The sequence below is a fragment of the Zophobas morio genome, unplaced genomic scaffold (genome assembly GCF_036711695.1).
Source record: "Zophobas morio isolate AGI-343-1 ecotype UQ-CSIRO unplaced genomic scaffold, CSIRO_AGI_Zmor_V1 ptg000789l, whole genome shotgun sequence".
NCBI classification, from domain to species: Eukaryota; Metazoa; Arthropoda; class Insecta; order Coleoptera; family Tenebrionidae; genus Zophobas; species Zophobas morio.
The window spans coordinates 66,401-82,712 of NW_026972892.1; the positions used below are offsets into that span (position 1 = coordinate 66,401).

The following is a 16,312-nucleotide window of genomic DNA, read 5'->3' on the forward strand; positions in this document are numbered from 1 at the left end:
ATGGACCCTTGGAACTCTTTAGAGGGCAGAGCGTATTGCTAACCAGAGAGGGTTTAGTTTACAGGCACGTTTTTCTTGTGGCCATGTTTTTATTTTAAGAAAAAAACGAAATACATTTTTATTAGCGTTAATTTTTGTATATAAAACTTAATAATAAAAGTGGGAAATGCCATAAAGAGGTAAGTATGTTCATCCTGGCTCTACTTAGAGACACCGTTCGAGTGCTACCAGAACTTTGGCATCTCTCGTTAGTTGAAAACATTACTAGACAAATAAATAAAAAATATTCTAACAAAGTAACTAATAACTTCTTTTACAAAACTAGTTATTAATGAATTTTTTTTTCTTCTAAAAATTACTTTTTATTGAATGTTTTTTATATATTTTAATTGTTGACTGACAAATTCATTAAAACAACTACACCCTTTTTTATATACAACTATATTTTTTTTATATTTGTTAATATATTTATATAAAGTTAATTTTTAAAAATTACTGCAAATATTTCTATTTTTTTTTAATTACTTTTTTTTGTCATCTCTCTATAGCCAATTAATATTTATATATTTTTTAAGATTGTGCCAAAGTTAGGTTTGTGCATTGCTGTATTTAACATCGTCGATGTAGAAGAGCAGTACTTACATAGAGGATATGCAGAATTTTTTTCTAAAGGTTTTAACTTTTTTTAAAATCTATTTTACTATTAATATTTTTTTTATAACTTTTGCGTTAGTAAATTTTAGAATGCTTGTTTTTCGTCCTTTTATAAACGAAGTTCTCGTTGGTAAAGTTCGTATGTGTAATAGTGAGGGCGTACAAGGTTAATTGTTTATAAGAATTAAATAATATTTTTTTATAGAATTTCCCTTTTTCTTATTTTTAATTTGATTAATTTTACACAAATTATAATATATTAAGGTTTTTGTTATTGGCTTTTACATTTTGCGTAACGCTTATTTAAAACGTTGATAACTTTATTCAATATTTTATTTTAAAAAAATTTCTATTTTGGTGAATTAAACTATTTAAATTATTTGATATAGTAACTATTTTTAAACTTCTGCGTGCATATGAACTTTACATTTTTTGAAAATTTATTTTTAAATTATTCTTAAACTTATTTATATATAATTAATCAAGTCTATTGTTTAATAATTTTTTAAATTTAATTCTTTTAATCACTGCTCTCTTTAATTTCTGATTTCTGTTTTTTTAGTCACCCTTGGATTTTTCGACGACATTTTAATTCCAGCTGATTGTTTACAAAAACCAGCGCAGTTGTAATGCTTTATTTATTAACAGGCCAATAAAACTCTGATGAACCCACCAATAAATGTTTTAATATTGGAATTAAAAAATAATTTAACTTTTATATAATAATAATTTTTTTAAAAAAAAATTGTTTTTAAAAAAGTTTAATAATTAAAAATATAAAATTAATTTTATATCCAATAACATTGAAATTAGTAATAAAGCTCTATAATTTTCCAATTAAGAATAAAACAAATCGTTTGATATAATTAGTAAACAATTATTACAACTTTATTTTCTGAATTTACATACAAAAGAAGTTTTAAAAATTTAATTTATCAATTTTTTTTTTATTTAATAGTAAAAATAATATAAATGGTTTAATAGTAAACAAATGTTATAAAATAATTCTAATAAGCGACCAAATTAATTATGATATATTTACTCCGAAACTGTTTTTTTACATAATAAATTAATTTTTTTATAATAATATTGTAAGAATTTCATATAAAAATTTTTATTATATTATTGTATATTATAATTAAGAGCTTCTAAACTTATTATTTTGTACAAAATATTAAATATATATAACCTATATTTTATATAACAAAAGAAGCTATTTGTTTACTTATTAATAATAAGATATATAAAAATTTTAATAACTTAAAAAAATAGCAAGTAGTTAAGTTTTTTATTACACTTTTATAATGTTAATATCAATAATAATAAAACTTTTATTTATTATTTATTATTTATTTATAATAACTTTGAACTTCATAACAGGAAAACTTAGAATTTACTTATTATTGTTATTTTTAAATATAATAATTATTATTTAATATATAAACGTATACTTTTATATATAAATTGCTAGTAAAAGTTGTGTTATTAAATATTTTTTATCTTTAAAAACTTTACTAAAGTATATAATATATAATTTTGTATATTTATATTTTTTTCTTTTTATAAATATTTATTTATTATATAAAATAGTGATATTATATGTCTATTATTAATTCCTTATACTGTATATTTATGAACTTTTTATTTTTATTATTATAAAACTTCCTGATATTTTTATGTAACATAACTATTCTTAATAATAATTTTAAATATATATAAATATAACATATTCTTCATTTTTATATTAAAATATGTATATATTATTGTATATGTTATAATTTTTAAATTATTAATATGTTGCAACCTTTTTTCTTGAACTTTTTTTCTTGGGTTATTATTATATTTATAAAGCGATGTGGAAGAACAACTTTGGATCTGGAAGTACCAATCAGAAGAAGGCACGCACGACATGTATCTTGATATAAATCAGCCAATCAGATTTAGAATAATTAAAGAAATGTTCAACGACGTTCCACCGCTCTCGAAGTTTTCCTCGTCCAGCGTTGGTTCCCCGTATGTCTTGCTGGTATTTTTCTACTGTTATTATTTATTATTAGTTCTGGTTATCTTTTGAAATATATAATAAAAAAGTTAGTATATATATAAAAAAGAACATGTAATAATAATAACATATAAGAGTTAATAAAAGAGTGTTTTAATAAATATTGATTATTATTAAATAGTAAAAAATAAATATTTTAAATAATGAAACTAAAATTTTTTTTATTACTAAAAAATTTATATAAAAATAATGGGTATAAATGTTATGTAAAAATAATATTTCTATAATTATTATTTATAGGAAACATTAAACTTCTGTTATTACTACGAATTTTATAATAAAATTTTTCTTATTTTATTTATTTTGTTTATTTATATGTAACACTACAATTATTTTTATCATTATTTTATATATTCTCTTTTAATTGTTATATTTGTTTTACTACATAATTTTTTTCATATAATATTATTTTATAGAAAATAATATATTTTTATTACTGCAAAATTTGCTATTATTTAAATGTTAATTAATTTTTTATAATATTTTTAAATATTTTTTTTATATTTTCTTTTTTTATACGAATTTATTATAAATTTTATTACACTATAAATCTTATGTAAAAATTTATTATTCTTCTTCTCTAGTGTTTATAGTATGAGGGTAGTGTTCAAGGGCAGTGCACATGTGGTTTATATAAGTTTCATTCGTCCATCCGCTGCAGTTTTTATTTCTTTTTGATGATTGTTGTGCAATTTGGTTTGGTGCGCTTAGAGAGTCTATAATAATTAGATAAACTTACAGTACTTTCTAGTACTTCGACTTTCTTATATTATATCACTTTAATGTCTATAAAATACGTTATATCTATATTATATTACTTTGCTCTCTATTAAATACAAGTTTCCGAGGACTGACAGCTGTGAACAGAAGAGAAAAATTTTACTTTATTATATATATATAAAATATACTTTTTTATGCTTTTAATAATTTTTTACTTGTTGATAATTTTTATATATATTTAATAAATATTTATAATTTATTATTATTATTTTATTAATGTGATTTTGCTTTATATAAAAAATTGTTATATATTTATTATTATTTGTATAAAACTTTGACTACTCATAATTTTATATATATAATTTTATAATTATCAAATATATTTAAAAAACTTAACTTTACTAATTATTATTATGGATATTTCTTTTAATATATTAATAAAGCTTTATACATATATTATTTCTTTATAAAAAACTTTTTTTATATTCATTTCGTTTAATATTTTGAACTTTTTTTCTTTCATTATTATTAATCCACAGAGCTTATAATATTTATTATTATTAATTATATAAAAACTCAAACTTTTTCTGAGTGCTACAATTTCTTTTATGTTTTTTTTTCTTATTATAAAAATATTTAAGTATTTTATTTACTTTTTATCATCCTTTTTAATTTTTTATTTATTTATCATTATAATATGTAAAGAACTATTATATGAAATAAAATTCTTATAGGCAACTATTGATGAGGAAGGACTTGGATTAACGTCTTGGTGGAGTTAAAAATTTAAAAGTAACTTTGAAAGTTATTATAATAAAGTTTATATTATTTTTTCGCCATCATAGAAAGTTTTTTAATTATATATACCACATAACTTTACACATGGATATCATCCACCACACGTGACCAACTTCAATATTAACACGTGAACAATACTTTGCTTACAACACGTGGTAAGCATGCGCTTGTAACACGTGCGCTTTGTTATAGTTCTTACTACGCGTGTTTTACTGTGTTACATCTAGTCTCCCTTTTTTTGGGATATCACCCCATCTTTTTTCTTTTTATTCATTAAAACGAAAAATAGAGGTTATATTAATGACTTCGTGTGTATTACTATCTTCATGCTCGCTAGAATAAATACTGTAGAGGGCTAAGGATTGGGGTCAACTTAAAAGTTTTTTCTTCGGCATAGTAGCATTCTTTTGTATTAAATAAGAGGCGTGTTGGCTAATTTTTTTTTACTCAGAATGGTTTTATTTAGAGAATATTATAGTATATAGTTATAATCTGGATAATAGCTCAGTGCATATTTAGAAATTTGTTTTCCTTTGATAGTTTCTTTATATTTTATGGTAAGGACGATATTAAATAGGATCTGAGATCTAGTTCAGTAGTCGAGACTTTGTTAAATTAGTAAGCATTAGACGTTTTAATAATCTTTATTTTAATCGATTTTTACCTTTTTTAAGGTTTTTTAAAAAGTTCTGTTAATCTGTAGCTTTAATATACACCATGATAATGAACGGATGTTTTAAATTATATATTTATTGTGGGATTATAGTTTCTTTAAAGCTTTAAGAGGGAAATTAGCCTTTTTTTTTCCTATAATTTTCAAGGTTAAGATGCTATGTATTAACTGATTGGTGGGCTTATAATTTTTTTATAATAAAAATTGTACAATTTCAAAGTGTTTGTTAAAAGTCTAATCCCAGTACAAAAAGGTAGTGTTTTTATCATAAGAGCTCTTAATTTTTAGTTCAGTCTATTGGAAGTTTTCTATATAAAAATAAATCTTATACACCTCCAAACTGTACAGATCTGTTCCCAGTACAAAGTGGTTAATTTTCATCGTATTTCATACCACATAATTTTAAATTAAGAATTTGTAAGTAGTAATAATAACTATTAAGCCGAAAGTTGGATGTTAAATGTTTATTTTAGCCGCCGTTTAGCTATAAAGTCCAGTATTTTAAGCAGAATTGAATATGTTTTATAAGGATTAGGGCTATACCGTTTTCCGTAATATAAAATTATCGAGTATGCCAGCGTTCTTAGAGGGATGTTAGTTGCATAATATTTGTAAGAATTGCTCTGAGTTATCGACGATGACTTAGACATCAGGGGCTAAGTTATATCACTTTTTACTATATATTGCATGATTAATCTTTTACTTCCATAGTAAAAAGAATTTAAATATAAATTTGTATATTCTACCTTTTTACCTACAAATCATATATTAAATAAAATAAAACTCTTCATTTAAATACAAGAGCGCTTTATAAACCTAAGGTTGAGTATATTTATAAACTTCACTCTATTTTTTGCGGAAGAAACTATAACGCGCAGAAAGCAATTTTAAGTAATTTTTTAATAAATATATAAAATTTCAAGCAATCTACACTTCAAAATCACAAAATATATACTTTCTTATTTTACCAGTAAATTTTTATTAGATTCCATTAAAAACGGGGATCTCCTTTCCGGATACGACTTCACGGCGAATGCCCGACTGGTCGATGACGGCTAATCGTATTACACCTCCAGAAGAACCGTCTCGATTCATCGCAAGAGCAACAGCTTTTGTTTATTTATTTTAAAAAAAATATATTCGTTAACTTTATAAGATTAAAAAAATAAATATTTTTTGATCATTTATAATTTGCGTGTGCCTATTTTTTATTGCTTATATGATTAAACAAGCCAATGGCATAGAAAAAGGCTTTAAAAAAATTCAACAACCAATCAAAACCTTGCGCACGCTAAAAACGCCAATTAAATTTTCATTTTATATCAATTAAAATTTTATTAAACGCAGCACCAGTCATTTTAGTGAATCTTTCATGAAAAACAAACAAATCAATTGAACCAATCAAGGCTTTGTAAGCAGCTTTCGTTTACAATTGGAGATTATAAAAAATTATTCTTATAGTTCTTTTTGCTTCGAAAGTTCACAATTTTTTGATAAATATTATAACTGTTTTTGTTGGATAAGATTTTCACATTTTAACAACTTTTTGTTTCTCTTATTATACATGTTTTAATGTTTGTTTTAAAAAAAATTTTTTTCATTATAAATGTTGATTCTCAATATTATTTCATTAAGTTTTTTGATGTTCATATTTTATAAGTAATATTTTTTTTAACTTTCATTTCTTGTAGAATTTTTTTCAGTTTCGTAAAATATTATAATCAACGCTACATGTTTTGCAATATTTTTATACACAATGAAAAAATTAACGATGACAATATATATAAACTTTTACATAATATTATATATATATATATATATATTGTAGCTCAGTTCTAATAAGTTTATATAAAAATAAGTTTTTCTCGTATTAAAATGCTTCTTATTATTAGTTTATTCATGTTAACTAATATTACTATATTTATTGATTACGTGTTCTTTTATTTTTTTTATTATTGTTATTATTTAATAATTGTTAATTTTTTTTAATATTTTTAACTTTTTATAAGTGAGTATTTTATTACTAAGTATTTTGTTAACTCCCATTTATAATATATATAAATATGGTATATTTCTTGTTAGTAATATTAAAAAATTTACTTTATACTATATTTAATAAGATACAGTTTTGTTACTTTTATAACTTATTATAAAATTTGGTTAAAAAATATTTAAGTTAAAAAAATTTTATTTAGAAAGGTTTATCTAACTATTGTACTTTATAGTAAAATATATAAAAACAAAAAGATAAACAGTAATAAATATACATATATAACAAAATAATAGTAAAGTAAGAAAAACTTAATATTTTATAAAGAAGGTATATATACATTAAAATATATAAATTTTCTATAGGAAAAAAAATTCTAAATAATTATTTATATGGTAGAAGTTATAAAAAATTAGGAAATAGAAACATTATATTAAAAGTTTAAAAAGTTAATAAAAACAAAAAAAAAGAAAATAAAACAAAATGCTTACACATATACAAATGAATTTATTTAAATATGTAGTCATGTTTATTGGTTTATAATCGCATAAAAACTTAAAATCATTGGCCCAAAATAACTCGTCAGTTTCATTTGTAGTTTTAAATAAAAATTATTGGTTGAGGTTTTGATTTATATAACATATTGATTATTTTTATTGGCCAGTTTCCCGTTATGACGTAAATATATCAGTAAACCGAAAAATGTTAAAAATTATATTCGAGTGATTAAAGTATTTCATAAAAAAATTATTGTAAATATGAAATTTCTTAAATTATGTAATATTAATAAATATTTATGATATTAAGTACTTATTATTTTATAAGTAAAATAACGGTAAAATTATACATGAACAATAAAATATTTTGAAGAAACTTTTCTGAATAAAAATATAATTTATAAAAAAATTTACTACAAAATTTAAATTATAGTAATAAATGTAAAACTTTATTAAACGTTATAAAAAGTTTTTATAGCGTATATTTTTAGCAGTACTTAAAACAAAATAATAATAATAATACTAGTAATAATAATATATTAACCATTTTTACAAAAGTTCAAGCATTCTTCTTTGGACATGCCTTGGCGGTAGTTGGAGTCACAGTAGCCGTATATATACGAACTTCCAGAACCTTAAAATATTATTTATATAAAAAAATAATAGAAATGATGATAAATATAAAAAGTCATGTAATTACAAATATTATTAAAAATATATAAAAAAGTTGTTTAAGTTTTTATATTATATATAATAGTAAAGATTTTGTTGTTTAGTAAAAAAGTGATGTAAAAAGTAAAGTTTACAAAACTATAAAATGTCATAAAGCTGTGTATAAGTATAATAAATAATAATAATATTTATTTGATGCATCAAGCAAGGAATTGAAAGTACGTGCCGAACGGAACAACATTTAAAATTATTTTGATAAAAAAAATTAAACTTTTTAATAAATTAATTTTGTGAAACGCGCAGAAGTTATGAGATGAACTGTCCCATTAGAAAATATTTTTGGTCTTTTGCATTATTAACAAGTTGGCTTGCAATCTCATTGGTTGCTATCATTAACAAAGAGCCAATTAATGAAATTCATTGATAACAAATAGCCAAAGGTAAAATAGAACAACGCTAAAAGAGGCATAAGAGCTAGCAAAATAGTTAAATAGCGGCAGGTTGTTATGATGTGTGCTAATTTAATTTAGCATGTCAAATTATTAAAACCCTTGTCAATAAAAAAATTTATGAATATTGTATCAAATTACTGAAAAGCAAGCATTATTATTAATAATTCGACGCAATATAATATAATAATCGCTTTTTTAATTGCGCGTTATAAAGTTTAATGGTGCCAGTAAACGATAATAACCAAAGAGAATGGCAATAAAGTCTTTTTATAAACCAATCAAAGTTTAGTAATCAGCATTAGGATGTCAAATACCCAATATATTAGTAGCGGTAATAAGTTGCTGTAACGTGAGCGCATTATTTATTTAGTTTATGCGCATTTTTATCTGTAGCAATAAAATGGCTTACAAAGTCAATATTTATTTCTCTTTTTATATGTAAAATTGTATATACATTTTTTAAATGAAAGTTAATTATATTAAAGTACAAAGTGGTGGTTAACTGAGACAAATAATATTTAACTGATTAAGTTAAACATGCGCCTGGTAAGGGTATCAGTTAGTGAATAGTTTAAACTCAGGCAGTCAATGGTTAGATTTATAGAACAGTGCCGACCAGTTATTGGTAGAAAACTTTGTTTGATGCAAGTGGTGATGTAGTGTCAAAAAAATATTTGTACCTCCAATAGCGAAAGGCTGTCGTATGCACATGCCTCCCAACGGGATGGAGTAAACTTGCCCGCCGTTTTCTTTATCAAAGCCTCGCAGAATAATAGTAAAATATTAAAATTAATAAAAAAATAACTATGATAATAATTATTATAATAATAGTAATAATATCGCTTTGCATACAGTAAATAAATTATATATAATGCTTTATACAAAGTATTACAAAAAAACTTTATATATAAAAATGCTCTTTACTTACTAAAATTAAACTTTTTTTTCCCAAAATTTAGAGTTGTTTTTTAAATATTACTTCTGCTATAACAAAAACTTTTTAACGTGTATAATTATCTAAAAATTAAGCGGGCGGCTCAAGTGCTACTCACTAGACGAGTAAAAAATATATAACTTTTTACTTTTTGGAAGTTAACAATAATTTTAAATTAACTTAATTTAAAATATTCCAGTAATAAAAATTTTTATACTTCAGAAAATTTTATTAAGTAAATTTATGAAAATTGTTTACCAGCGCAAATAATTCCAGCGGTGAGATTGTCTCGATTAAAGTAGCATAATCTTTGAAATATCCTTGCAGCGGTCTTAACGAGCACTTCTTCCTCAAGTTCAATCCTTTATTGTTTAAAATTAAAAATAAACTACTAATAAATAGTTTTAGTTAGTATTGTATATAACAATAATTTTATTTTATTAATAAGTGTAACTGTTTGCAGAGTGTAATACAATAAACTATTTGAACTTAAAAAAAAAACAGACTATTTTCTATAATAATAAAAATTATAGTCATATTTTATTTATTTTCGTAGATCAAATAAATTATAGGGAACTAAAAACAAGTTTTAGCTAAAATGACAGTCTTTTTAACAGATTATAATATCAGTTACAAACAAAGTTTTGTTTACGAGTGGTACTCCAAGTAGTATTTAACAAGATCAGCAACGGCTTGAGTATCAGCAGCTGAGCCCGAGCGACAACAGTAAATATGTTCAGTTATAGGAGTGAGTTTGTCAGTGACTCGGTTGGCAATATAAGAGCTGTGAATATTATATAAGAAAATATAATAGCACATAAAAAAGATTATTATAAAACTTAGCAACCCTGTCGTAGTCCGAGAATCAGCACCGATTACAACACCGCCTTCAAATTCTACAGCCATTATGGTGGTCTTATAAAAATTTTGTTAATTTAGATGTTTTATAGAAAGTAGATGGATAGAGTAAATAATAATAATTTTAAAAACAACCCCAGTGAGAAGTTCGTTACTTATATCTGGCTGTTTGTTAAAGGCGACCATTATTTAAGACTAAAGCTCTTTACAGTCTCAGAAAGCAATGATATATGCTCTTGTTAATATGAACAGTTGTTCGCTGTAGAACTTAGTTGAAGACTTGATAGAATTGCCCTCACGCGAAATATACTAACATTTATCTTTCTTTTGTTTTATATTAGTTATTACTATTACTTTGTCGCTATCGTTTATTGTGGCTGGTTAAATATTTCCTCGCACGATTTACTTACGAAATGTGAAAATTACGGCTCTCTAGATGTTTCCTCCTTTGTCCCTCTTTCAGGTTATAGGCTATACATATCGACTGTAGTATGCCAGTAATATATAAACATTAAAATTGCTCTTCTTGCCAAAAGTTACGTGCATATTTGGATGCTTATAAAGCGAATTTTGTATATAATTTCTTTTACTTTTACTTTTGACCTACAGGACCTTCTTGGCCAAGTTTTCTAGGCGAGGAGCAAATATATACATGGCTGCTAGTTTAGTATTTTTAAAATCTATGAAATAGTGATAATTTGCTATATATTAAATAAATTATTCTGTAAACTTTAGATACTCAAACTAGCAGTTACTATAGAGAGTATTAATTATAACGTGAATTATTGTTTTAAACCTTATTAACAATCATAGCCCCTTTCATAAAGCTCGTAATTTTTAGGAAGCTACAGTGTTTTAAATTGATATGTCTCTATAATACTTCATTTCGGTCAATTACACTATTAACATTAAGCTTGTTATGTAGATCGTCGTCATAACTAGGATTTGTCAATAAAAAGTTTTTTAGGTAACCCGCTTAAATACGAAAATAGTTTAACACTAGTATATTTTTCTCTATTTTTTAAAAACCTACCTAATTGGTTAAAATATATTTTTTGCAAATTTACATGATTTGTCTTTCTTAAATTTAATTTTCAAAATTTATACATTTTTGGTTAACTTTTTATGATTATACTGCGCTTTCCTTTAAGTTATATTTACTAAATACAAGAGCACTACGGCAGTTCTCAACAAGGTACAAGGCACTATTAACTCTACACGAAGTAAGAAGCGTTCTAACTGCTGTAGACTTGATCAAGAGATTAAAAGATTAACTTCTTTTTAACCCTCCTATACATATGACCATACCTGATATAACCCTAAGGGAAGATAAAAATCATCAAGCTATAAATTGGTATATAATGGAAAAAACAAATAAACAAAACTATTAGGAACTTAGAAAGGAGTTGAAACACCGCTAGGAGCTTAGAAGAAAAGTGGAGTTAAGGCATAACCTATTCAAAGCTGTGCACAGGCGAGAATAGCCTTATGTTTAGAAGCATACAATAGAAATAGAAGCTTAAAACTAAAAACAATAGATTAATAGAAAAATTTGTACTTTAAAAGAACTTAGTGGAAGGCGCTTTAATATAATAATTGAAACAGAGTGAAATTCTTATAGGTAGTAAGCCTTAAATTTAAATGCTAGAATCGCAAATTTTGGATATGCCTTAGTCGCAACAAAAGTTCAACATGATTAAAGAAACTAAAGCTGGAGACGCAAGTTAGGTTATAATATACACTAGATGAGAGTCACACCTCATATAACAAGTATTGTAGTTCACATATATATAACAAAAAAACACAAAAAGGAATATAGCATATAATGCCAACAATATATGGGGCTTGTTGATAATTAAAAGCCATAAAGGTAGTCAATATTATTTCGAGTGCTTGTTTCTGAAACTAATAAATCTTATTGTACTGAATGAAAGATGATTTAAGCGCGGCGAAACTTGAGATACGCGATATTCCTATTAAAGACTTTACTTGCCCACAGAACTAAACAGTGACTACTATAGTTACTGATTTTAAATAGTAAATAGTAAATAAACAGTAGATACGCCACTTGAGGCTATTGCGGTCAAAAAATAACTTGTTTAACTGCTCCAAAGAGCTTTCTCTAAGCGTATTTTAACAAATAAGTGCACTATAACATGGTTATGAAGGTTAAGGGTGTTTTAGCTTAGTGATATAAAAACTTAATATTAAAAAAAAGAAAAAAACTTTTATTTCTTGACACGAATTACTATATTTTTACTCGAACAAGTTCAACAAACCTTAACATCTCGAGCTCTCAAACAAGGGGAATTACATATATATACTATCTGCTAGCGTTAAAACTCTAACCTCAAACCTAAAAATAGCAAGCGCTCAAAGCGCGTCATGCAGACGTCGAGAGCGTGCACCGTCAAAAGGCTCGTAGGTAAACTCAATTATTAGAAAGTTATTCTGCCCGGCTAGCCGTCCTTATATGTCGACTGTTCTTATGCTGGAAAACCGTACACAGTGACTACAGCTTCCAGAAGGTTACATATAAATATTATTTTTACTTGACAAGCACAATTTTTAAAGGGTTAATTAAACAGAGGAGCGTAATAGACAACGTAATTATAATATCAATAAACGAGCTCGAGATATTTTCCATTACATTAGCTGGGTTATTTAAAGTTCAGGATTCTCAAACCTTAACAATGCAGATAGTTAAACGAAATAAAAAGATAATAGGCAATATAACTTTTTACGTTCAATCAGCAACAAATTAATTAACTTACATGTTTTACTTGCTGGAGAGGTCTTATAAGTTACCTACAACTCATTACTTTCAACTGAGGTACTAACCACAATTACGTAACTATAAGTCTGGAAAGATTTAACTTAGATGGAGTTGACATTTTTAGAAAATTGAAACCAACGATCGACGAATTGCAACTCAGTCGAAGAACGCATGTCCAGGGGTTGAACTCTAAAGCCCTCCATTTTAAAGTACAGTTCCTGCTGTATAGGCCTAAAAAGACAGAAGACAAAGAGTTTTGCTAGCATATAATTTTTTAAGAATAGTTTTTTATATTACGCAATATAATAAGAATTTATAATTTACTAAGCGAATGGTTAGTAAACATAGCAACTAACCTAAGCTTATTAATATGAGGTCTTATCTTGTTCTGGTAGATTTTCGTTAAATACACCTTTAAGTTTGAAGTGTAGAACATTTGGGAGCTGTCCTCAATTACACTTAATCGGTTAACCGTTTTTTAATTGATATTAGTTAAAAAATGGCGCTTTAGGCAGTTGAGCTTGGAGGTGACGACTCCTTCTTTTTCTTAATTCAACTAGAAAGCTGCTTTGCGCCAGCTTGCATTCTTCCGTCTACATCCTTTAAAAAAACTTTAGCTTCTCCAGTTCGTAATTTTCATTATTAGAATCAGTTAAATTTTCTATAATGTTGCCAATTATGACAAATACACTTTCTCCGTAGCGGAAAACAGTGTCAAATGTTAATATTACTTTTGTTTTTGTAGACTCGTTCATCTCGTAATTGTTATCGCGATCAAAATTTTCAAGTTTATCACAATTAGTCCAAACCTTGATCTTCTAGAAACTTGAGACTTGATGAATTAATTATGCAGGTATCGTAACCTTGATCCCGCGGATAACATGGAGCATTAGAGTTTCAGGCATCTTTGCGTATCTTATATAACGAGGTCAAATTGAAAACTTTAGGGCATTAAACATTGTAATATTTGCTCAAGTACCTCCCCATTATTTTTATTAACAGTGAGGTCGTCTTCGTCGCTAATGTTGGTAACTCCGGGAAGATCTACCAAAGTAGCGTTGACCTTTAGCCTCAACCACTATTGTATGATCATCGCTAAAAAGTTTTTCAGGTTTAACGCTATGACCTGCGCTCGGTAAGCTCCACCAACTCTTTTCCCTTTCCATCTTACAAATTAATAATTTTAATAAAAAGCCACGGATTTAAAGTAAGTACTCAAAGATTATGTAATATGGTATTAGACCTTTTCAATACTACCATCAGAAGTAACCACGTTGCCTTTAAAGTTTAGAAGGGAACGCCTACTCGGAGTGCATCTGTTCTTTCCATAAGAATCGTGGTGGCATCCCTGGTACAAAGATTAGCTGAATGCGGTGATTGGACTACCAGATATTCGCCTAATAACAGAGCTTTTTCCTGGTTTTTTTTTATATTTAAATGTTATTTATTAGTTTTATTACCATAGATACTATATATAACCTGAAGATTGGTGGCCGCACACGATAAATTGAGGTAGTTGAGATAAAATTATCTCACGGATTTGAGATCATATTGAATGATGGCCAAAAGTTCGTTGCAAATTTCATCAATCACGTCGAGTTGATTTCTTAAGTTAGATGAGCCCAGCCCGAGTTTATTCCGTTATCTAAGTTAATGTTACTTATAAATTTATTTAGCATTACTTTACAAAACCTAAGTTTGCATCGTCCTAATTCGACACTTTTCACAAACAAACTCCGAAGAAGGCGTCAGACATACCCCTAAAACTGTAGCTTGGTGACTTATATCCGAGTTTTAGTTAATATTAAGATGTTGATCTGTTATGTAAAATATCTTTGTTAGTTACTAAAGTGGCTAACGTTAATGCAAACCCTAGTTTTTTATATATAATGTATTTTCTATTTTTAAAATTAATAACTTATACTCAGTAAAGGACCATTCCGTTTTTCCAGGCCCTAAAAATTTTTATAAGGTGGAAATAACTTACAGGGAAAAATTATTTAATGCGAATATTTTATATGCTTAAAAAAACTAAATTCCTATATAGCGTATTTTAGAAAAGCTAGTTATGACAGGCATTTGTAAATAACTAAATCCTTAATATATTCATTGTTTAACAGGGCATTTTATTGTCAAGCACACCATAATATTTTAGATTGTTAACAACCGTTCCCTTTGTAACATTATTTTAAGGATAGCATGCCTGTAAACGTCACTATGTCATTTAAACAACTTTAACTAATTATAAATCTAAGTATTCAATAAATTTATTTGGTTTCACCAACAGATAAATTAAGGTAGTTTTACAATCTTATGATTTTAATCTTAAATTTTATAGATATTGAAAGTTAACTTAACCTTATTTTTTAATGATAAAAGTAATTAGTCAATTGAGAATATTTATAAAACTTATTTAATGCTAGTTGTTGAGAAAATTAAGTATAACGTAGTTGCTAGATTGAAAAGTTTACGTTATGTCTCTTACATTGTGCACTAAAATATTTTAAGACGGGAGGGCAGACAATATTATAACTTTGAGTTTAATACAGGCACTATCTCTTATATTTGTAATTTTGTACAAAATCAATGCGTTTTAATTGCAAGCAGGTATTATGCTCAACTCTTGGGGCGGTCTCCCAGACTATTTAAAAGGCTATCATTCGCTCGAGAAAAAAGAATCTGTTTAAGAAATTTAAATAGCGTTAAAAAAACCGACCGTGTTAAGTCAGTTCCAAAAAATAGGCAGTTTGGGTAGTATAAGGGATTAATAAAATAACTATCTTTTTCTTTCAAAAAAGTAGTAAAAAAATTAATAATACTTGTTATAATAATAGCACCAACGGTAATGTGGAACAACAATATCGTAGATGTATCTTGTTAACAATGCTGTTAACAGTAATAGTAGCAACAAAATAGTAGTACTGGTACTGAAATATATTATTTATATATAAATAAAAAACAACCTTTGTAATGGTAAGTTCAATTTGCAGTTATTACTATTAAATTTAAAGTGAAGGACAAGTAATATCTAATCTTATGATAAAACAATTCTTTCAACTCGAATTAAAAAAAAAGGTAATTTGAGAAATCAGTGTATACTATCCTTCTAAAGATGACCCCGTAAAATTAGTGAGACAGCTCGATAAAAAGTATTTAATAGTTTAGCACATCGCAAAAGATTAGCTCTATTACATAAAGAAAAATAGTGCATAAGATCATACAACAT

At 25.6% G+C, this 16,312-nt stretch overlaps 2 protein-coding genes and 2 long non-coding RNA genes across 4 annotated transcripts; 1 reads left to right on the forward strand and 3 right to left on the reverse strand.

The window, feature by feature from the left end:
- Positions 1-271: 271 nt before the first annotated feature.
- On the forward strand, positions 272-4,218 carry LOC135121915 (DNA-directed RNA polymerase III subunit RPC8-like). The gene is made up of 6 exons (XM_064046195.1): positions 272-296; positions 576-672; positions 734-820; positions 1,217-1,280; positions 2,506-2,680; positions 4,171-4,218. The coding sequence occupies exons 3-6, from the start codon at positions 745-747 to the stop codon at positions 4,216-4,218; spliced, it is 363 nt and encodes a 120-aa protein (XP_063902265.1). The 5' UTR covers positions 272-296; positions 576-672; positions 734-744.
- Positions 4,219-5,888: 1,670 nt separating this feature from the next.
- On the reverse strand, positions 5,889-10,576 carry LOC135121901 (proteasome subunit beta type-6-like). Its single transcript, XM_064046185.1, has 7 exons — positions 10,446-10,576; positions 10,300-10,367; positions 10,105-10,236; positions 9,711-9,814; positions 9,199-9,279; positions 7,939-8,028; positions 5,889-6,016 (listed from the first exon to the last, which is right to left on the reverse strand). Exons 1-7 carry the CDS (start codon positions 10,494-10,496, stop codon positions 5,889-5,891), a joined length of 654 nt encoding a protein of 217 aa, XP_063902255.1. The 5' UTR covers positions 10,497-10,576.
- Positions 10,577-12,617: 2,041 nt separating this feature from the next.
- LOC135121905 (uncharacterized) lies at positions 12,618-13,728 on the reverse strand. The gene is made up of 4 exons (XR_010279155.1): positions 13,443-13,728; positions 13,226-13,317; positions 13,085-13,172; positions 12,618-12,996 (listed from the first exon to the last, which is right to left on the reverse strand). It is a non-coding gene; the product is annotated as an uncharacterized LOC135121905 (long non-coding RNA).
- A 95-nt stretch (positions 13,729-13,823) lies between these two features.
- On the reverse strand, positions 13,824-14,867 carry LOC135121904 (uncharacterized). Its single transcript, XR_010279154.1, has 7 exons — positions 14,779-14,867; positions 14,566-14,731; positions 14,330-14,502; positions 14,213-14,252; positions 14,066-14,149; positions 13,950-14,001; positions 13,824-13,901 (listed from the first exon to the last, which is right to left on the reverse strand). It is a non-coding gene; the product is annotated as an uncharacterized LOC135121904 (long non-coding RNA).
- Positions 14,868-16,312: the final 1,445 nt, after the last annotated feature.

What these genes read in the sequence shown, in the direction of transcription:
- LOC135121915 (XM_064046195.1), top strand. Translation starts at nt 745, where the DNA reads ATGCTTGTTTTTCGTCCTTTTATAAACGAAGTTCTCGTTGGTAAAGTT. An exon ending in TTACAAAAACCAGCGCAGTT is followed by an intron (nt 1,281 to 2,505) that starts GTAATGCTTTAT and finishes ATATTTATAAAG; the next exon opens with CGATGTGGAAGAACAACTTT. An exon ending in GTTCCCCGTATGTCTTGCTG is followed by an intron (nt 2,681 to 4,170) that starts GTATTTTTCTAC and finishes AAATTCTTATAG; the next exon opens with GCAACTATTGATGAGGAAGG.
- LOC135121901 (XM_064046185.1), bottom strand. Translation starts at nt 10,496, where the DNA reads ATGGTCGCCTTTAACAAACAGCCAGATATAAGTAACGAACTTCTCACT. An exon ending in GTAACGAACTTCTCACTGGG is followed by an intron (nt 10,368 to 10,445) that starts GTTGTTTTTAAA and finishes AATTTTTATAAG; the next exon opens with ACCACCATAATGGCTGTAGA. An exon ending in TACTACTTGGAGTACCACTC is followed by an intron (nt 9,815 to 10,104) that starts GTAAACAAAACT and finishes TAAACAATAAAG; the next exon opens with GATTGAACTTGAGGAAGAAG.